The 22,674-nt window shown below is 36.4% G+C and overlaps 2 protein-coding genes across 2 annotated transcripts in view; one reads left to right on the top strand and one right to left on the bottom strand.

Moving 5' to 3' along the window:
• The window catches only part of myl9a (myosin, light chain 9a, regulatory), a 36,762-nt gene that overhangs the window by 3,088 nt on the left and 11,000 nt on the right, over positions 1–22,674 (top strand). The gene's annotated exons all lie outside the window — the stretch shown is intronic.
• pfkfb2a (6-phosphofructo-2-kinase/fructose-2,6-biphosphatase 2a) overlaps positions 1–22,674 on the bottom strand; it is a 29,874-nt gene that overhangs the window by 3,074 nt on the left and 4,126 nt on the right. The window contains exons 4-13 of the mRNA XM_055188652.2: positions 15,112–15,178; positions 14,886–14,960; positions 14,531–14,587; positions 14,237–14,361; positions 12,667–12,874; positions 12,183–12,329; positions 11,764–11,868; positions 4,798–4,927; positions 4,592–4,654; positions 4,442–4,506 (exon numbers count right to left, since the gene is read on the bottom strand). Coding sequence (XP_055044627.1) covers positions 4,442–4,506; positions 4,592–4,654; positions 4,798–4,927; positions 11,764–11,868; positions 12,183–12,329; positions 12,667–12,874; positions 14,237–14,361; positions 14,531–14,587; positions 14,886–14,960; positions 15,112–15,178 — 1,042 coding nt within the window. The remainder of the gene's footprint in view (positions 1–4,441; positions 4,507–4,591; positions 4,655–4,797; positions 4,928–11,763; positions 11,869–12,182; positions 12,330–12,666; positions 12,875–14,236; positions 14,362–14,530; positions 14,588–14,885; positions 14,961–15,111; positions 15,179–22,674) is intronic.

Below are 22,674 nucleotides of genomic sequence, written 5' to 3'. Positions count from 1 at the left end.
GCGAATGAGGCGTTTATCGCGACGCAGTAGACGTGATTCCGCCTCATTCCATGGCACGAATTCACAGTTGTGGCAAAGTTGAAAAATTTGAACTTTGGAGGAAAAACGTGCCGCGTTAACCAATCAGGAGCTTGCTCTAGTAGTTATGTGATTACAGGAAGTGAGCAGAGTCACAGAAGCCCCTCCCATGACGCGAATTTCTGCGCGAATGTCTCGATGACTAGAATTTCACGTGCGAATGAAGCGAGTAAACTTAAAATGTTTTTGCGGCAAACTAGACGCGAATTTGATGCCTCAAACGCGGCTGGTGTGAACCCACAGTAAGGAATGAATAGGGCTAGGCTAAATGGGAACACATTCACGACACGCTGTACAAAGATTAAGTGCACGCATTGAAAAAACATAGTGATGTATTAATTCGTCTAAGTTGAGGTAAGAACAGTAAAATATTTGAAAAAATATTTACAGTTAGGGGTACAAAACAGTTAACTGTACCTTTAAAAGGTACACAATAGATCCAGTAATGAACTCAAAAAGGTATTATGTTTAGTAGGGTGGTCCTTATTATTAAATTTTTAAAAGTTCATGCTCTGACCCCACCAATATGTTTGAATAAATAAATAAAACTGAGCAAAAATTTTCAATATTAATTTATATTTAGAGGTTGTTCAAGACCTTTGAAGTTTAACACATTGGCGTATTATGTGATACCTTGTGCTAGCATGTGTAATTGTTTAATAATATAAACTTATGGACTTATTTGAGCATGCTACATGCAATTAAAACTCCTGTTTTAGTTGTGATATGTCTTTCAAAGCAAGAAAGCTTCAATGTGAATGAAGCACAATAGACAATATACACTGAGACAATGGCTGAAGCAACACAAAGTCCGCTATATGGTTACTCGGATCAGAAGAGACTGAAATAACTGGAACAAAGTTACCCTCCAAGAGGCAAGTTTTATGTGTTTTTAAATGGCACAGTTTTTGCAAAAATATGCGATTTCGGCTTTGAGCAAACTCTAGATATTGTAGGAACAATCCAAAATTGTGCACAGTGTGTTTTTATTGATATCCTAACACATTTATGAGGTGAGAGTTGAACATTTAAAAAAACAAAAATTTACCCATTAAAAGGACCACCCTAATGTTTAGTACACCTATAGACGTGATACACGTCTGGATCCGAACTTTACCTCCAGTCTTGTTTCCCTAATGGTCTGACTAGTTGCTGAAACTGAACTCTTGTTTTGGTTTCCTAGGTAATCTATGCGTTGTCTTTTTGCCTGTTATATAAATAAACTAAGTTTAAAGAACTTTGTTGTTATTTATTCTAAGCGGAGTTTACCGGAAGTTACGTGCAGACCACGACAGCCGCCTGTCCGCGTTGTTACTGCTGAAACCTTCCATAAAAAGGTACAAAATAAAACTTTAGGCTACCTCCCCAGTGACAGAAAAGATACAGTTTTGTGCCTTTTATCTGACGGTGTACATGTAAAAGGCATCTGTTATGATTAACATCTTTGCATTTGAATTATTGTCTTCTTTTTATTTTACAGCGAAATGTGACCTGGTTTCTTATGAGCTTTTCCTTTTGAAGATCTGAGATTGTATCTCTATCACTTTATTACAAGAAGAATTTTGTTTTCTTTATATGAGTGCTGAAAATATCAGGGCAGCATCTTAAAAATTTAAAGCAAGGAAACTCCCTCCGTACTAGACAAACAGAAGCAGTGATGACTGCTGATCTCATACATAAGAGAAAAGAGAATAACAACCATCAGCCAGCGCTATTTTCAGAGAGAGAGCGAGAGAGAAAGAGAGAGATGGTGTTATACATAAATCTCAGTGCTGTATTGTGTCTGTGACCGTAGCCTTGTGGTTTCACAGCGAGGGTGTTTATAGGAAAACTCACCCTTACATGCACTTCAACAACAGTCTGCAAAATGGTGAACAAACCGTTTGCTGGGTCTCTGTTACAGGTTCAACATGAATCAAGTTCAAAAGATTTTTTATGGTATTCCAGAGATTTTTCTACATTTGCTGACTTAGTGAAGTTGTGTTTGTGTTAGAAGACCCTTCCACCACGATGACCAAATTCCAAAGACCCACAAAACAAACATTCGACACACACACTGACACGGCATAAAAACTATAATCTCGCTCTGTCTTATATACTGCTATACAAGACTTATATAGGGGCTGTTTACACCTGCTTTTAAGATGTGTTTTTTTGGAATGCTGTGTTTAAAATATCGATATGACAATACATCGTCATGAACTCCTGATGATGCACGAATCGATACAGCACCTTACGTATCGATTCAAATGGACTTTTAAAGGTAGCGTGACGAATCACAGTTGATCCGGTATAGGCTTGTCACGATAGCTACTTTCCGTAAGTGAGTTACTTTCCCCAAAAATAATGGCAATACTCGATTTTATTGTCTTTTAAAGACCATTTTATGACACTGTTTATATAGACGTTTCATCAGTAACAACATAAACAAACGGCTTTCGTGGAACACACGTAACTTCCAGTAAACTCCGCTAAGAATAAATAACAACAAAGTCCTTTTAAATTAGTTTATTTATATAACAAGCAAAATAAACAACACATAGATTAAATAGGAAACCGAAACATTTGTTATTTTCGATGAGGTATTTGTTCAAGAGTTCATTTTAGCAACTAGTCAGACCATTAAAACAGAAACCGGAAGTAAAGTTCTGACCAGACGCGTAATCGTGTCACTACACGTGCGTCCACTGAAACCGTCTATAATGACAATAAAATGGCATAGTAATGCAAGTACCTTCTTACTCTAATCGATAAAATCAACTTAGCAACTTAGTTAGTTGGTTTGTGATGTCACAAGCTCCCGCATCACCGTCGGACATTGCAGACACGCTTCTGCAAACTGTGCACTTATTATTAAAGTCACACGCTGTTTCTTCACAAGGCGAACTGGGTGCTCAATGTCAGGCACGTTATCTTCATACAACGCGAGCTACACGTTTATCAGGCACTTCTTCCTCTCACCACGCAACCAGCTTGTTTAAGGCAGTGTCCTCGCTTTTCGGTGGAGATCTAAATTGGGCTTCTTTTAAACTGTTTCTGTAGGTTGATTAGAGATGTAATGATTTGGTTCATTAGTTGTTGGTATTTGGGCTGTGAATGGTCATTGGGATGCTTTTGGACCAATTTTGAAGGGCATTGGGCTCATTGGCTGGTATTATTACGCAGATCTGGCAACTCTGACAGGACAATGACGGACGCATGTATATCAAGGTGGCGGCGCGTGCACATCGCAAGGCTCAGGGTCACTAGAGTTTTGCAGTATTTTTCTTGTTCATCTTGGGTCTGTTCGTGAAGAACAGCTGTGCCTTAACATCTTACACCTTTTTAGATATTGGTTTTCACACTCCTGGCAGTTTACATACCTATTGGCACCTATGCAATACTGATATCCTTCACTTTTTATACTGCTTTTGCATTTCTGGTTAGACTTTTGTTGCCTTGTGCTTGTACTTGTGTAATGAAAATAAAGCAGGGGTCTCCAACGTGGTGCCCCCACAGAGTCTGTGAGGTGCCCGCCAAAGCACATTTATTAATAGTCTCAATAGTAATATTTATTTATTACATATTTTTTATATTAGCTTGGCTAAATAAAATCAAAGTAAAATAAAAAAAGTTTTGAGTAGACTATATCAAAAAGTTGCCCTCCAGATTGTTTTATCCATTGTGGCAGACCTTGCTCACAAAAAGTTTGGAAACCTATGCAATAAAGTTTAATCTAATCTAATGACTTTCATATCATAATGACTGATTCATTTTGTTGATAACGGATCATGTTAATTCTCATCAAGGTCTAAAGTTGAAGAGTAAAATGAGTTTATGAGTGTAACGAATTTATTTTTATTTAAGGCTTAAAATATCCAAATCAAAAAGATTATATTTGTAAACCTCTGTAGTAGTGTGTGGCTTTTAGACTTTTAAAACTATACTTCTACAGGTGAATAACTTAATTTAATGCCTTATTTAACTATAATAAGTGAAAAAATTTATTTTTGTGAAATATTTCATTTTTTATTCGATTAGTCGATTAATCAGAAAAAATAATCGACCGATTATGAAAATAATCGTTAGTTGCAGCCCTAATGAAAGTGGATTAATCCTTTAATAATACCAGGTATAAACAGGGTCTTAGTGGACTGTTAGTGGTTCATGTAGCTTAATTAGTAGAGAATGGTGCTTGCAACACCAAAATCAAAGGCTCGATTCCCAGGGAATTTATACACTAATGTATATGCACGGTCTGATAATCACTTTAATAAATATATAAGCTTAAAGGTAGTGTTAGTAGTTTGTTACGATAAAAAGCAGTAAAATCAAGCACTGCCGAAATGATGAGAGATATAAAATGTTATATAAGATTTCTTACGAGTGGTCTGTCCCGGTGTGTATTCACAGCTTCTACTTTCAGGTCAAACATTTCAACTTTACAGCCTGTAACAAAAACAACAACAGTAATAACTTTATTTTATTTATCTGGTGTGTAAATGATGTACAATATTTCAGAAACAACACAAACCGTAAGCTACTGGAGTGAGTTTGAGGACCGCATGAAGAGGGCACTTCAGATACGGCAAATCAGCTGTAGAAAACAAGCGCACACATATCAAAACCTCTGCTTGCATCACACAAACAGAGCAATAAAAGGAGATCATAAGTAGCTCTGGACATCTTCATCACCGCTGAGACGTTAGTAGATGATTTCATGCTGTATGTGTGACGTACCAGCGCTTTTGTCCAGGAAATACGCCAGCAGACATCGCATGACGGCCTGATGACAGATGACCAATACGTTTCCTTGTCTCTCCAGCTCCATGATGACAGGCTCCAACCTTTGGACCAGATCCTGATACGACTACAGCAAGAGATGATGTCCCGTTAAAATAATCTTATCTAATTAAAACTAATAATACATTGTAACTTCAAGTTCTTACTACTAAGGCAAATGCAAGTTGACTTATTGTAATAAAGTAATAAAAATCATCTGTCCGGACATAACAGCTACATTTACATTAGTGCTGGGCGATTTGGCCTAAAAATAAAATCTCCGATTTTATTTTTTTTAATTCGACTTCCGATTTTTTTCGATCCCCCCCCCCCCCACTTATTAAGAAAAGCAATAAGTACAAATGGCAGACAACTTAAAGCAAATTTTGCTTTTATTTAATCAAAAGCAAGACAAATGTAACCCCAATTTATGAGATGAATAATAAATAAATAAACACCCTCTTGGAATCAAAGTCCCAGCTGTGTTTTACGTGTGCTATGATGTTGTTGATGTTGCTATAATAATGCTACGGAAGCCCCGGGCAGCCAAAAATGCGCCATTACAAAAAAATCGAATTACTTATTTTTTAAATCGCCCACAACAAAAAATTCGAATTAATTCATTAAATCGATTTTTCGCCCAGGCCTAATTTACATGCAACCAAATAATCCGTTTGTAATCGTATTGATGGCTCAATCCTACTGAAAAGCCTTCATGTAAACACCTTTATCAATACGATTGTTGTCGATCGGATGCAAATTTCGATCGTATTGAAAGAGTCGGTGTAGTCCAATCTGTGATCTGATCATCAGGAGAAAAGTAGCGTTACGTGTAACGAACATAAACAACATTTTAATCAGATTGCAATGTTTAGGGTGCATATAAACTGCATTGTCGTAATCTTTAATCGGATTAAATTCAGGCGGATTGACAAAATTTTGTGCATGTAAACATAGCCTATGTTGAGGGATAATTTTGGTGTTACATGACAAATAGTACGAACACTCCAGGTATTTTAATGCAATATATCTCTTACATATCTGTCCACAATTATCAATGATTTATGTAATGATACAGTACACTGTGGGTGTGTCCGCAATAGCTTCCTATATATATTGGATGTTATTGAGTGCACTTATTCAATCCCATAATGCACCACAATAATAAGTAAACACACAGTCAGGTGCATGCCAAATTAACTTCCGGGTCTTGACACAAGATGGCACCCGCAGCACTTAGTGTCCGGGACTTAGTGTCTGAATTCACTCACTCATTTAAGTGGACTATATTATCAAACTAATGTAGGGAATAGGAAATAAGAGCATAGACGGTTTCATCGGACACATGTGATACACGTCTGGATCCAAACCTTACTTCCTGTTTTGTTTTTTTAATGGTCTGACTAGTTGCTAAACTGATCTCTTGAACAAATGCCTCGTCGAAAATAACAAATGTTTTGGTTTCCTAGGTAATCTATGTGTTGTTTTTTTGCTTGTTATATAAAAAAACTACATTTAAAGAACTTTGTTGTTATTTATTCTTAGCGGAGTTTACCGGAAGTTACGTGCAGACCGCGACAGCCGCTTGTTTGTGTTGTTACTGCTGAAACCGTCTATACAGGGTTTCCACACCTTAGTTAACTTCAAATTCAAGGACCTTTCAAGTAGGGGTGCACCGAAATTTCGGTCGCCGAAAATTTGGGCCGAAAATGGCATTATCCGTTTCGGGCCGAAATAAAAAAATCCAGCCGAAAATGTAAACCGAAAATGAATGTCAACCGCGCCCCTCCCATCCGTGCGCTAGCGCTTGGGTTTCACTCACGGTGATCAGTCGTCTCCCACCCCTCCCCTTCGTGCTCAAGCAGGTTTCAGTCACGGTCTAGCTTTTTGCACGCGTCTGCAAAGATTTATGGCCGTTTCACACGGTACGTGGCAACCGCGAGTGTTTAGTTCTTTTTCAATAGGAGACGTGCGGAAAGCGGCAAAACAGGGGCGGTTACAGAGGTGAAGCGGAGTTGGTCCACACGCCATGCTCGTGCACCCAAAATTCTGTTCCTTCTCCGGACATGGTACTTCATGACAGGCGCCGTTGAAGATAAACATATTTGCACTAAATGGTGCACAAAACGCTTCCAATACAAGAAAAAAGCTGAAGCCGCGCCGCGATTTTGTCGCTTACCGCGTACCGTGTGAAACAGCCATAAGCATGTCTTGATGTGTTAGCTTTAGAATGAGTCGCGCTAATGTGTCTCATACTGCAATCCATTAACATACATTTGGCGAATAAAGCAATGAAAAACAACGTAACGTTTTTATGTGGAGCGACTGTTGCGCTGTTTGGGATTCACCCTCGGTCTCTGTATGTGCACGCGTTTAAGTGCCCTCGGTAGTGCACATACGAGAGAAACACGTTTAAAAAAAACAAGCAAACATAAAATCTCGTTGTTATTGACAGGGCACATATAAACAAAATTCTCTCCACAGTATTCTTTTTCTAATAAAAACATCTGTTTATGGCTTAAGTGTATGTAAAGATTACAGTCAGATTAACCTACTTAAGTCTGTGTCATTAATGTTGATCAAACAACCCATGACAAAGAGACAAATAACTCTAAAAAATAATAATATATTTAATTTATTGTGTTATGATTCATTACATTTGATTTCTGTACCTAATGCTAATTTCAGACCTATTAATGTACAACTTTGTTCTCTTTTATAAATGTTTGCAATTTCTTTATTGGTTATTAGATTTTTCCCACCTGCTGATCCGAAAAATAACCCCTAGTAAAATAACACACCCCTAGTAAAGTTAGTACACAGTGATAGCCATAAATGCAATTGTACTAATAATTGGCATAATAATTTATTTTGGTGTTTCAGTTTTTCGGCCTTGGTTTCCTTTTTTCGGTTTCGGTCAAGAATTTTCATTTCGGTGCATCACTACTTTCAAGGACTTTCCAGGTCCAAAACCCTCAAATTCAAGGACTAAATATGGGGACACATTTTAAGTGAGAGAAAGGTTACATCGTGTTACCTTTTAAGATACATTGTTACAGTTCCCTTTTGAGGGAACTCGTGTTGCGTCACTGCGGTGACACTTTGGGGACGCCTCCATGGGTAAGTGTGTCTGAATGTGTATATCAAATTCAACCAATGGTGAGGCTTAATGACAAAGACAGGGTGACGCGGGAGACAGAAAGTATATCGCTATCAGAAAATTTGCCAAAGACGGCGCTACAGGGACGCATGAAGTATAGCAAGGGAGACGGAGCGCCTCGTTCCCTTCTCAGGGAACAACAGTTACATACGTAACGCGAGACGTTTTCATGGCTATGCAAAAATTCATTTTGGTATGAATCAACATTCGAATACAGAAGATATAAGCATTTAAAGTGAACAGTTTAGCACGTGTGCTTAAAAAGTCTAGAATTTTATGATATTATCCTACAACACACACAGAATAATATGGATTTTTTTTCCAGAAAACTTCTTGCATAAAATAGATTCAAGCACTTTCAATGACCTGTATTAGGGTTGTGCCGATAGACGATATCATCGTCCATCGTGATGGTTGACTGACATCACGATGGAGAGACACCATCGTGATGCCACGCCCCCTCCCCACTCCGCTGCGAGTCGACATACACTTACTCTCTTCTATATAGACTATAGTTAACCTAATATCTTTGCGTGAATTGCTCTATAAATTAAATAGAAAATATAACTAATGCATATATGCTATTTTAAGAACTGTAGTATATGCCTGAGACGTGACGTGTGTTAGTCTGTGAAAATATCCTGTCAGGCATTTGATCTTGACTAGGGATGGGCACGGATATTCAAATGGCAATAATAATTCGAATTAAAAAAATGCTATTCGAATGTTTGTTTGTTTTTAATGTGCCACCAAAGGGTAACAACTTATTTAATGCTTTTTCACTTCATCTATGCTGTCTTTTACAGACTTAAATGTAAAATATACATGAACATTAATTTGTATGTATTTCTGATTGTTTGGCAATGCAGAGTGCAGACGAATTTAAGTTTTTCCTTTTATCTCCGGGTTTGTCCGCGCCGCGCCGTATTTGGCCACTGGCTCAGTGAGGGCTCACGTGTTATTAAACGTGCTTCTCCGCCGCCCGAATCAACACATCATGAGAGATTTGTAAGCTTTCTGTTATAAAGTCTACTTTATTTTGTTAATAAGGAGACAGACACGGAGAACGAAATGAAACGGAGAACATTTATTATATGCGGTGCTCTTTCGAAAATGAACCGGATAACTGCACATGGCAGTTTAAAGCAAAGCACCGTCTTTGTGAAATGTTGTTAAATTAAGCTAACGTTAGTAACTTTGCACAGTTGTTATTTGTAAAATAATGTTAAATACCGATATTCAATCTTGTTCAATCCGTCTGTTGTTTTTATCGGATAATCATCATCACGAGGAAGGGTTTTCTCCGCAGCACCAGCATTAGGCTATTGTATCTAGTCAGAAGAACGGGCTTTCACCGAAGCAGGTAGGATAAATACGGTTTTCTTTATTCACAAATACATGTCAAACTAAACTGAGAAGATATTTATATGACGACTGAGCAGTCGGTTATGTAGATGTGTTTTTTCGTTTGCTCCGGGCTCTTGGTGTTTTGAGTCTGTTTAAATGATGATAGCCTACTTTGTCAAGTCCTCAAACTTTAAACTTCACAAGTCCTCAAACTTCGCTTAGATTTGGGGTTAGTGTATAATATTTGGTATAATATAATGTATGTAAGATCAAACAGTAATGAATTAATACTAACGACCGACTTGAAACTAAGGATTTGACTAGACTTCGCTCTGCATTAAGTTTTAACGCATTTTTTTCTGTAGGATATTTTTTAAGAACTTAAAATATATATATATATATTTACAATGTTTTCAACTTAAAAATACATACATATATATACATACAGAATATAAGTTTAGCTTGTTGTGGATATTTCCTAATTATAAGCCTTCTGTGAAATTATGACAAAATGAAAAATACACATATTAACATAATTTAAATAAACGAATATTCGTTCTTTAAGAGCTTAAATATTCGAAAAATTAAATATTAAAAGTAATAGTAAATTACTGGTAATAGTAAGTTACTGGAAAATGCCCATCCCTAATCTTGACATTGCTAGAATCTTGTCTTTTTACATGTTGTACATTTATCTTAAAAGAATTAATTTTGTACAAGAAAACAGCCCATATGAATCATTTATTAGTAGCCTATTGTAGTGTCTCGGGAGATCGTGCTCATTGTTACATTGAGGCTATACTGCACTGAAGCGGCAGATTAGGATATAAACCCAGAATTCAGCGAACGTCAAGAACAAGAAAACGGGAACAACACTCCGACCGAAACGCGGGATTTACATACACAGACCATGTTTAAATTTCGATGTGTCTGGCCCTGTTCACTTTGTCTAGTTTTAATAAGCTGCGGATTGAAGTGCTGGCTGTTCCCCGTGGTGCTGAAGACCCGCTCTCTGACGGAGTACTGGTGGCACATAATGCACAGATATTTACGTGCAAAATTTGGAAAGCGCGGAGGAGTCGTTGGGTTAGTAAAATAACGAAATTATAGCTTTTAAATAGAAAAAAATATTTATGTAAAAAGATTAAAAAGTGCTTAAAAGTGCACAACTCTTCTTCAGTGGATTAAAGCTTCTTTTTCCCCTTATGTGCAACCTATAGGAAAGAGACATTAGTTGGGATAGTAAAATAACAAAATTATAGATTTTAAGTACAGAATAGTATTTATGTAAAATATATATTAAAATAAAAAGTGCACAACTCTTCTTAAGTGGAAGTAATAAAGTAAAATAACGAATAATAATTATATAATAACGAAAAATAACGAAAAATTAAAATACCCCCCTCCCACCTAACGATATCATCGTCCATCGCGATGGTTTACGTAACCATCGTCAACTGCCAATTTATGGGGACATCGCCCAACCCTACTTGTTATATAAATAAACTACGTTTAAAGAACTTTGTTGTTATTTATTCTTAGTAGAGTCTACCGGAAGTTACGTGCGGACCATGACAGCCGCTTGTTTATGTTGTTACTGCTGAAACCGTCTATACAGGGTTTCCACACCTTAGTTAACTTCAAATTCAAGGACCTTTCAAGGACTTTCCAGGTCCTAAACCCTCAAATTCAAGGAGTAAATATGGGGACATATTTTAAGTGAGAGCAAGGTTACATTGTGTTACTTTTTAAGATACATTGTTACAGTTCCCTTTCGAGGGAACTCGTGTTGCGTCACTGCGGTGACAGTTTGGGGACGCCTCCAGGGGTAAGTGCGTCTGAATGTGTATATCAAATTCAACCAATGGTGAGGCTTAACAACAAAGACAGGGTGACGTGGGAGCCAGGAAGTATATCGCTATCTGAAATATTGCCAAAGATGGCGTTACAGGTACGCAGGAAGTATGGCAAGGGAGACGCAGCGTTACATACGTAACTGAGACGTTTTCATGTGTCAAACACAACTATGCAAAAAAGCATTTTGGTATGAATCAACATTCGCATACAGAAGATATAAGCATTTAAAGCGAACAGTTTAGCACGTGTGCTTAAAAAGTCTAGAAATTTTAATGAAATTATCCTACACTGCACAGAGAAAAAATATTTTTTTCAGAAAACTACATAAAATAGATTCAAGCATATATCTTTGTATCTTTGTATCATGTATCTTTGCATGTATATTTTCAAAAACTTCCCAGGGCCCTGCATTTTTTCCACCAGATTCACAAACTTTCAAGGATTTCAAGGACCCTGGGGAAACCTGTGGACTATATTATCAAACTAATGTAGGGAATAGGGAATAAGAGTATAGGGGTCTATTTCGGACACAGCCAATGAGTATCAGTTATGTCACGTACCTCTCCACCTGGGTATCGGTAATGATATTTGTCCTGGTCTCTTAGAGTATATTCATCTGGGTATGTTTCTTTTATCTTTTCATAGGTCATCTCCTCACAGATACCCTAAAACACAAACACATTTCTTTACACTTTAAACTGATTTTGTTTCCAGTCTGGAAATAAATGAAAATGTCTGCTTCCTAACATTTCTCATTTCCTGGGAAGTGAAAGAGCATTTGTTATTATGCTCATGCCACAATTTATCCAAGAAAACATCAGAGCTAAATTAATGTAGATGTGTTAAATGAGTTAAATATGACGCACCTCCATTAAACATCTGCCAGAAATTGACTTCTAAAACACACCCCTGCTTCCCTAACAGTAAGTGACAGTAAAGTCTTACAAAACAACACCCTGCTGTTCCTATAAAAACTTACAGCATCAATCTCATTAAGTATTTTCCACTGCTCGTACGGGACGCCAAGTTCCTCCGCTGTCTGGATGGTGCGTCTGAGCTGACTGGTCCACACCTTCAGATCCGGGATGTTCTGGTTTTCCAGGAACCTGCGGAGGCCTTTAGAAAACTAACACAGAGAGGGAAAGAAGTTAACAATCATTACTTGCCCCAGTGCATGCTGGGATGTGTGTGAACATGCAGAGTACATATGAAAAAGTTTTGTGGTTAATTAAAGTGGTGCAGTTTTGGTAAATAACAAATAAACTTTGAAACGGGTAAGATCCTAATCCAGAACACACACAGGACATCCTAGCATCTGCCTAGCAACCAAGAGGAACACCATAGCAACTGCCCAGCATCCTCCTACTGCAGCAAGCATCAATAAATATTTTCTTGTTCAAAGTATATAAACTATATCATCTTAAAACATTTTTTATCATTTGATAACATGATGTTATATGTACCTCTCTTCCTCTGCTGGAAAGCTCTGAATCTCCTCCGATGCAGCCCTGGACGTTGTGTTGGCTCTCTCCGTGTCGACACAGATATATGGAGTGCTTCTGTACGTGAATGTTCATGAGGTAGTAAACGATCTTACTCTGAATATAATCCTGAACACGATTCACCAGGAAACGCTGACCCACGTTTATCACCTGGATAAAGGACAGATCTCTAACAAACAAAACATGAGTTGAGAAAAGAGAGCGAGATGTTAAAGACGGTTTAATTTAAAACAAAAAGTTTGTAGTATTTTAAAATTTCAGCCTTTTGTAATTTAGATGCTACCTAACACAGTATGTAGAACCACTTCATATTTTATATGTTCCCAGCTAACAATTTTGGGTCCCAGAACGTTCTGAAAACGTTAGCGCTTGGTTCCCAGAACAGATACCCTAACGTTCCCCAGGAAAGTTTTCTTGATGTCAATAAAAAAATCCCCTATAGGTTTAGGGAGCATTGCCCTAATCTTGTGCCAACGTTGCCTTAATGTTCTGATAACGTTCACCTAACCTCTATATTGTGATATGCCTGAATGCAAATAATCAAACTAAAAATTGTGTGTATTTAAAGTTTTTATTGTCCAGAGAACATGAACTGGAGCTTATTTTTAATAAAATAAAAACTCAGCATCACATACTGTATTTAGATAACATTATTTATATATTTTATAAAATACAATGACTTCAACACGATATAGAGGACTTAAAATAGATATTTATTGACAGATAAATAAACACTTTACAGATCTTACCACTGCAAATCCGTCGCCAATCCGTTTTTAGATACAACAATATCAAAAGTTTACATCATATTCTCATCATAAGACGTGTCAAATTGATCAGAAGTTATTAAAATATATGTGTGTTCACACATATTTAAGTTAACATTACTAAATGAAGAAAAAGATAAAATAATTAGCTAAAACACTGTAGTCTCTGAGGTAAAACGAAATGACAAATAAAACATTTCATCCACTTTAACAGATCTTACCAGAGCAGTTTAGCCACCTGGTTATCTCGAGCACATTTATGTCAAAAAACTAAATGTAAATCCTCAAGTCTGAATGCAGTGACAAATTAGAAACACTCATAATCCAGCTGTCACAAAACATTAATCGAAAACAGCTTAATATCTCAACTCCATTGTTCCAGATAAATTAAGAAATCCTGCCAGAGGAATTTCTGAAATGTCTCTGAGCGTCCAAAGGATTTAGTTTAAGACAATACAGAGATCTTGGATGAATCAGTGAATGGCCAAATAATATTTAACCTGATAACCTAAACCTACTGTACGAAAGGAATTTATGACCAACGTTAAATAAATCAATTCTGCAAATCTATTACATTAGAAATGGTAACGTATAAGGGCATTTATAAGGTGCACATACGCCCTCTTTTTGACACTCTTTGAATTAAATGTTTTTACATTGTGAGGGTTTTTGATCACAGTAAGATGGATCACTGTTATTCATCAGAAAAACACAACCAGAAACAGATTCTCAAAATAAAAACCTTAAATTATTCAAGACCTTACTTGTCATGTTGGTCGGGGTCTAACGGTTGATATGTGACTTTGTAACACTCGATCCTTTTAAGAAAATCCTCCATAACGCTTTCTCTGTCTCGCTCAGGATAATCTGGACTGGACACCTTCACGTCCTGTGTGATGATGAATGAAGTCTTAGTTAGAGGACACAAACATGACATCTATATAAAAACATCAACATGACATCTCCACAATTTACATGTATAATATTTTATATCATTTTATCACTGATAGTGGTGCTTTTAACAACAATATGTAAATGATTTATGTGATGTCACTCACCAGGATGTTGGAAGCTATGACTTCTGGATCATCACAAAGTGATTCCACAAAAAACACCTGCACAGAAAAACAAAAACACAGCCGTGTCACCATCATACTGTAAAAACCTGTCCGACTTCATTTTGTACCCAACAGGAAACATTTTGTAAAGCGTACTGGAAATTAAAAATGGATGCAAAACATTTGTCCTACTGTATTAAACTGAACACTGAGTTTCAATTTGGTAAAGGTAGTTTAACATGTTTTATTAAAACTCAAAGCATCAGATGTGAGATCAAGTTGTGCATTTTCTGCAGTGTCACCAGATGACTGCGTGAAACAAAACAAATCAGTAACTAATGACAGATCCTCTTACCTTATACGAGTTCCTCTGCGCAAAACTCAAAATGAGTTCCCTTCTCTCTCTCGTCGTGTTTGTGGCATCAAAAACCTGCCAGAGACGAACACAACACAATCCCAGCACACCCCAATTATTACTACATAAATGCATAAACTACATGCGAGTGAATCATGCATTAAATTATATTCTTGTGTATTATACAATATATAAGGTAAAAGCTGAAAAGAAGATTCAAACCTACAGCGATCTGCCCACCCTCCTCATTCAGGTACGACTTCACATCTTTAAGAGCCACAATCGCACACTGCCTGAGAAAACACACAGACTAAATACAGATACAACAACCAGACACCGACTACAAAAACATTTTACTCCAAAGCATCAGTTACTGCTGGTCTGATGGTTAATGTTTTGTAAAATCAATCACTTCAAAATGGCTTATGACACATTTTATTTGCTTTTTGTACATAATACACATGAATGCTCCTCTACAGTCCATCCAGGACAGTAAGTTTGAAACTACACCTCTAATATGACATCACACCCTTGAACTCACATATGACCGCCAACATGCATATAATCATCTATTCAGTCTGCATATTTAATATGCAAAGAGTTAATACAGTGACAAAAAATATTTTAAATATTTTAATTTGACTGAAATGAAACAGTGATGAATATGACCTTTTTAATAACTTTTAAAGTTAAAGATTACCCCATAATTTACTCACCCTCAAGCCATTCTCGATGTATATAATTATCTTTTTCAGACGAACACATATAATGATAGCAAATGGTGCTTTGAAGCCTAAAAAATTCCATCCAACCTTCAAATAAGTAATCCACACGCCTCCAAGGGGTAAATGAAGGTCTTCTGAGGGCAACCAAATAATCGCCACTACATCTCGTACGTAATGTCCTACATCATACATTGGTTATTTTAGAGATGATTAATGTAATGATATTTTTCTAAATCGCATCAATTAGGGTTGTGCCGATAGATGATATCATCGTCCATCGTGATGGTTGACTGACATCACGATGGAGAGACACCATTGTGATGCCACGCCCCCTCCCCACTCCGCTGCGAGTCGACATACACTTACTCTCTTCTATATAGACTATAGTTAACCTAATATCTTTGCGTGAATTGCTCTATAAATTAAATAGAAAATATAACTAATGCATATATGCTATTTTAAATACTGTAGTCTATGCCTGAGACGTGACGTGTGTTAGTCTGTGAAAATATCCTGTCAGGCATTTGATCTTGACTAGGGATGGGCACGGATATTCGAATATTCGAATGGCAATAATAATTCGAATTTAAAAAGTGCGATTCGAATGTTTGTTTGTTTTTAATGTGCCACCAAAGGGTAACAACTTATTTAATGCTTTTTCACTTCATCTATACTGTCTTTTACAGACTTAAATGTAAAATATACATGAACATTAATTTGTATGTATTTCTGATTGTTTGGCAATGCAGATTGCAGACGAATTTAAGTTTTTCCTTTTATCTCCGGGTTTGGCCGCACCGCGCCGTATTTGGCCACTGGCTCAGTGAGGGCTCACGTTTTATTAAACGTGCTTCTCCGCCGCCCGAATCAACACATCATGAGAGATTTGTAAGCTTTCTGTTATAAAGTCTACTTTATTTTGTTAATAAGGAGACAGACACGGAGAACGAAATGAAACGGAGAACATTTATTATATGCGGTGCTCTTTTGAAAATGAACCGGATAACTGCACATGGCAGTTTAAAGCAAAGCATTATTGTATCTAGTCAGAAGAACGGGCTTTCACCGAAGCAGGTAGGATAAATACGGTTTTCTTTATTCACAAATACATGTCAAACTAAACTGAGAAGATATTTATATGGCGACTGAGCAGTCGGTTATGTAGATGTGTTTTTTCATTTGCTCCGGGCTCTTGGTGTTTTGAGTCTGTTTAAATGATGATTAGCCTACTTTGTCAAGTCCTCAAACTTTAAACTTCGCAAGTCCTCAAACTTTGCTTAGATTTGGGGTTAGTGTATAATATTTGGTATAATATAATGTATGTAAGATCAAACAGTAATGAATTAATACTAACGACCGACTTGAAACTAAGGATTTGACTAGACTTCGCTCCGCATTAAGTTTTAACGCATTTTTTTCTGTAGGATATTTTTTTTAAAGAATTTAAAATATATATAAATAAAATATATTTTTTTACAATGTTTTCAACTTAAAAATACATACATATATATATATATATATATATATATATATATATACATACAGAATATAAGTTTAGCTTGTCAAGGTTCTTGCAGGTTTCAGCAAGTTAAATTTAAGACCTTTTTAAGACCTTTTAAGACCATTATGAGTAAAATTTAAGACCAACACGACACATTACTAGAAGCATTCAAATGATCTCAGAAATTCTTAAAACGTTCTATTTTTATTGATTCAGTTATAGAAAAATATAAAATGAACGCAGTTTTAAAACAGATAATCAAAATACATGGAAATACATTATGCTTAACTCTATTAGACCGCGAGTGTTGGCGCCGACAAATTTTACCCATAGCCCTTTAGGAAGAGACTTCTGACAATGGAAGCCCAAAAATGGCTCATAGCGAGCCATTGATATACATTGAGTTCGAGGCAAAGAGCTGTGATTTTTCTTAATTAATAGTCAAGAAATGCATTGATTTACAATATTTATACATCACACTAAAATGTGTAAGTAGTATTTTTATAAAATTCTATCAACAATGTTTTTTGACAAATAAAATTCACTAATATTAGATCAGTTAGTATGGTCAGCTGCTGGTTTGTGCCTAGTTTTACACTGCCTCATACAACTTTAAAGCTTTAAAATGCATCACACTCTGTAGTACGTAAGCTTATAGGGGAGGTTTCCCAGACAGGGATAAGAGCTTTCCAAACTTGAAAACAATTTGCACTGACATATCTTAAAATACATCAAAATGCACACAAGTAATGGTTTTAGTAAGGCATGTTTATTCAAACTAGTTATATATGTCATAATTAAACTAAGACCTAGTCCTGGTTTAAGCTAATCCCTGCCCGGGAAACCACCCCATAATGTTTAATGTACAACTGGCTGTGTGCTGTGTATATATCTTGTGCCTGTTTATATACAAAGAACAAAAGATCACTTTCAATTATTATTAATCCCTAAAAGCATTAATATATGCATTTTATTAATACAAGTTTTTAATAAATTAATTTATTGCATTTAATTGAATACAGAATCACAGAGCCAAAAAAACACTCCACCCATACGTTTTATGCATAAATATGCACTATATACTGCCATCAGGTTTAATAGCCTCTATAATTACACAATAACGGATGAATCTGCATTAAGAAAATGAAATTTACCATTAAAAGGCTGTTTGATATGTGCTGCTAACGTTATCCACTAAGACCGTTTCTCAATCCGAAGGCTGTAGCCTCCGAAGGGTCGCATTTCTTATTTCAGAAATGGTCTTATTTCAGAATATTAACTTTGAAATTAACTTTAAAATATTGATTATTATTCTTAGTTAATCGTTAATTGTTGTAATATGCTTATGACTTGCGAATGTAATGCTCAGTTAACTTAAATAAACCAGGCGATGCCGAATGCAGCAGCCTGCCTATGCGAAAGGGCTCTGATCTACCGCTGTTCATTTAACCGTAACTCCTGAAGCATTTGCGCAATCAAAACGTTTGAATTGTTCCTAAAAGACAATTGCACTTTTTTTAAATATATGGTTTATTACGGTACTTTCTTGCTTTCCGTCTGTCAATCGCTGATGTTTGTGGAGAGCTGAAGGGAAAGCATGTTTGGTTTAAGTGCATCGCAGCAAAGAGCAATATTAAAGTCTAAAGGCGGGCGTACACGGTGCGATTTTTGCTGTCGTAGGAGCTCGCATGCGATTTTTTTTTCTCGGGACCAAATCGTTCGTGCTCGTATGGTCGCGGCTCGCACCGTGTGAGAGGAATTACGAGCCGAGCCGAGCAGGTTACGAGCACCTTACGACCTCCCGATAATTTTTAAACATTTAAAAAGTTCGGGAGCTGTCGGTATAAATTCGTAGTGTTGGTGCGAGTGAACGAGACGATCTGGCAAAGCACTTGAAGTTGACCAATCAGAATGTACAAAACACAGAAGAAGAAAGACAAATGTGGCACTGCTACCTCAAATCTGGACGACAACTCTATAGCTGGCTATATGTTTCGCGCACACACACTCCGGTGACCGGACATCATGACAAATATGACAGGTCCTTTCAGTGACGACCTCTTGATCAGCTTCTTTGCCTGAAAAACCTGTTATACGTGTTTTTGTGATGTCCGGTCACAGCTTTGGATGTGTGCGGAAACAGAATAGAGTGTAGATTAAGCTATAAAACGAGGGCTACTTTTTGATATTAAAACTTTTTTGTTTTACTTTGTAATACTGTTGATTTTTCTTTACTTGTTAATATGTTTATCATTATTTACAATCTAAACATAAAATAAGCCAACTAAAATATGTAATAAATAAATATAAAAATGATTAGACTCCGTGCAGAGACCACTGGTTTAAACAGTATAGGATGGACAAAGAATGTCGCAATTTTGTGTAATCCAAGCTGTGCCAAAGTCGCTGTAGTACAGTTTCATAAATGAATGGATATTAAAAAAGCAACAGAATGTCCATGTTTAATAGGCTATAAGATATGCATTTATTGTTTTACACTTTTTACTCATATAATAAATGCAAAATAAATTGTCAATGAACAAGAGACTATATTAAACGTGATGATCATACGCGGAGACGACGTTTTCCAGATTATTATGGAGCTTCTGCTTTAACAAGAGCTTAAACGTTTTTGTTCGGTGTTTTTTACCCATATATATATTTTTTACATATTTTCGACCAAAGGAACACATGATATAGCCCAATGTACGTTGTTATGGTAGCCTAAGCTTGTTCTGAAATGATGAGAATATTTAAATGACTAAAAATGTAGGCTATCTCTGAAACTTTATTTAAATAATGATTAATTTGTTTTCATACTGGTATTGCTATGTATTAATTTACATAGGCCTACTTTGAAAATGCCATATATTAATATGCAATGCCTTCTGTATGGCATTTATTTTGTACATTTACATGAGCACAAATGCTGCGTGCTCACTTTTACTTCAAGACCCCGCATTGACCGAGGGTCCGCGTACATTTGCACTAGACAATGCAAACAAGCCTAGACAATGTGCTTAATATTACATTAAATGATTTTCGTTTTACAAATTAATATTTGGCTGTAGATGTATTGTCTAAATAATTTAATCATAAAGGGAAAGACGTGTTACGTTATCTTACCTTGCGTTTTACCTCAATTGCTCCTCATTCTGCATTTACAAATAAATAAATATGCCCACTGAATTTGTTTTTAAACGTCATATTTATAAAAAAGCAACAATATATGTAACATTAATAATACCAATATAGATATTTACTTGGCACTACAATCATGATATATTAAGAAGATAAAACCGCATATGCGCTAGCAAGAAAAACCACTGCCAGAGAAATTCCTTCACCGCCACAGCACTAGATCTATATTGCAATTTCGGAATGCATAAACAGAAATACAGAAAAACAGAAACAGTTTTCAGCACAAAAGCCAATATCTTTGCCATATTCTTCTTGTTTTATTTTTTGTACATTCTGCCACTCACAGGTGCGAAATTGCTTACGTCAGAATTCCTCAAGTCCTACAGTAAAATCTTGTCGTGTGTGACTGCGTACGAATTATTTTCGCATAAACCCACTCGTGTCGTATGCGAGAGCTCACGACGTTCCGACCGTCAGAATTCGCACCGTGTACGCCCAGCTTAAAATATAAAACTGTGTAACACTAAAGTTGACACGCTGTTGGTGGCTCGTGACTCGACGGCCCGACTGTTTAAGTTGATTTTCAATAAAGCAGCATTGATTTTTGTTCGCTTCTGTGTCCTCTATGTTTCAGAACCTGGCAAATGCTCAGGTAAGCCACGGGCTTAAAAATTACCCCGAAAAAGATTTTTGCTTATACAGAACTAAGTTTAAGGATTGTTTCTCGCCAAACCCACAGTAAACAGTCAGATCACAACACCTGAAATATAGCTTATGGCACGATTTGCGTGGATTATGACAAAGGGCGGAACGGTTCTTTTTAGAGACCCACCATCATACACTTTCTGCCTCCGCCACTGATTAAGTTAGTTCTTCAGCGTTTTAAATTACTATTTTATATTCTGCGGACAACGCTTTTTGGGAATGAAAAGAGGTAAGAAATTTAAGACTTGGGTAAATTAAATTTAAGACCTGGGATAAAAATCTGGGTGTTTTTAAGACTTTTTAAGGCCTTAAATTTAACATTCTGAATTTTAGACTTTTTAAGACTTTTTAAGACCCCGCGGGAACCCTGGCTTGTTGTGGATATTTCCTAATTAAGCCTTCTGTGAAATTATGACAAAATGAAAAATACAAAACACGCATGTCTTAATAAACATAATTTAAATAAACGAATATTCGTTCTTTAAGAGCTTAAATATTCGAAAAATTAAATATTAAAAGTAATAGTAAATTACTGGTAAGTTTAAGTTACTGGAAAATGCCCATCCCTAATCTTGACATTGCTAGAATCTTGTCTTTTTACATGTTGTACATTTATCTTAAAATAATTAATTTTGTACAAGAAAACAGCCCATATTAATAATTTATTAGTAGCCTATTGTAGTGTCTCGGGAGATCGTGCTCATTGTTACATTGAGGCTATGCTGCACTGAAGCGGCAGATTAGGATATAAACCCAGAATTCAGCGAACGTCAAGAACAAGAAAACGGGAACAACACTCCGACCGAAACGCGGGATTTACATACACAGACCATGTTTAAATTTCGATGTGTCTGGCCCTGTTCACTTTGTCTAGTTTTAATAAGCTGCGGATTGAAGTGCTGGCTGCTCCCCGCGGTGCTGAAGACCCGCTCTCTGACGGAGTACTGGTGGCACATATGCACAGATATTTACGTGCAAAATTTGGAAAGCGCGGAGGAGTCGTTGGGTTAGTAAAATAACGAAATTATAGCTTTTAAATAGAAAAAAATATTTATGTTAAGAGATTAAAAAGTGCTTAAAAGTGCACAACTCTTCTTCAGTGGATTAAAGCTACTTTTTCCCCTGATGTGCAACCTATAGGAAAGAGACATTAGTTGGGATAGTAAAATAACAAAATTATAGATTTTAAGTACAGAATAGTATTTATGTAAAATATATATTAAAATAAAAAGTGCACAACTCTTCTTAAGTGGAAGTAATAAAGTAAAATAACGAATAATAATTATATAATAACGAATAATAACGAAAAATTAAAATACCCCCCCCACCTAACGATATCATCGTCCATCGCGATGGTTTACGTAACCATCGTCAACTGCCAATTTATGGGGACATCGCCCAACCCTAGCATCAATTGCCTTCAGAAGCCTATATTAGCCCCCTGAAGTCATTTGGATTACTTCTGTGAAGGATGGATGCACTTTTTAGGGGTTCAAATCAAAAGCACCATTTACTACCATTATAAAACTTGGAACAGCCAGGACATTTTCTAATATAACTGTGATTGTGTTCGTCTGAAAGATAATCATATACATTGAGAATGGCTTGTAAATTATGGGGTACTTATATTTTTGGGGGAACCAGTGCTTTAAGTGGCCCAATAGAGGTGCAGGTAAATAAAATGTGCACAAGTTATATGCAAGTAAAATTTTCAACA

The sequence above is a fragment of the Misgurnus anguillicaudatus genome, chromosome 13 (assembly GCF_027580225.2).
Source record: "Misgurnus anguillicaudatus chromosome 13, ASM2758022v2, whole genome shotgun sequence".
NCBI lineage: Eukaryota > Metazoa > Chordata > Actinopteri > Cypriniformes > Cobitidae > Misgurnus > Misgurnus anguillicaudatus.
Note: the sequence above shows the minus strand (reverse complement) of the source record. Positions and strands in the feature narration are given on the sequence as shown.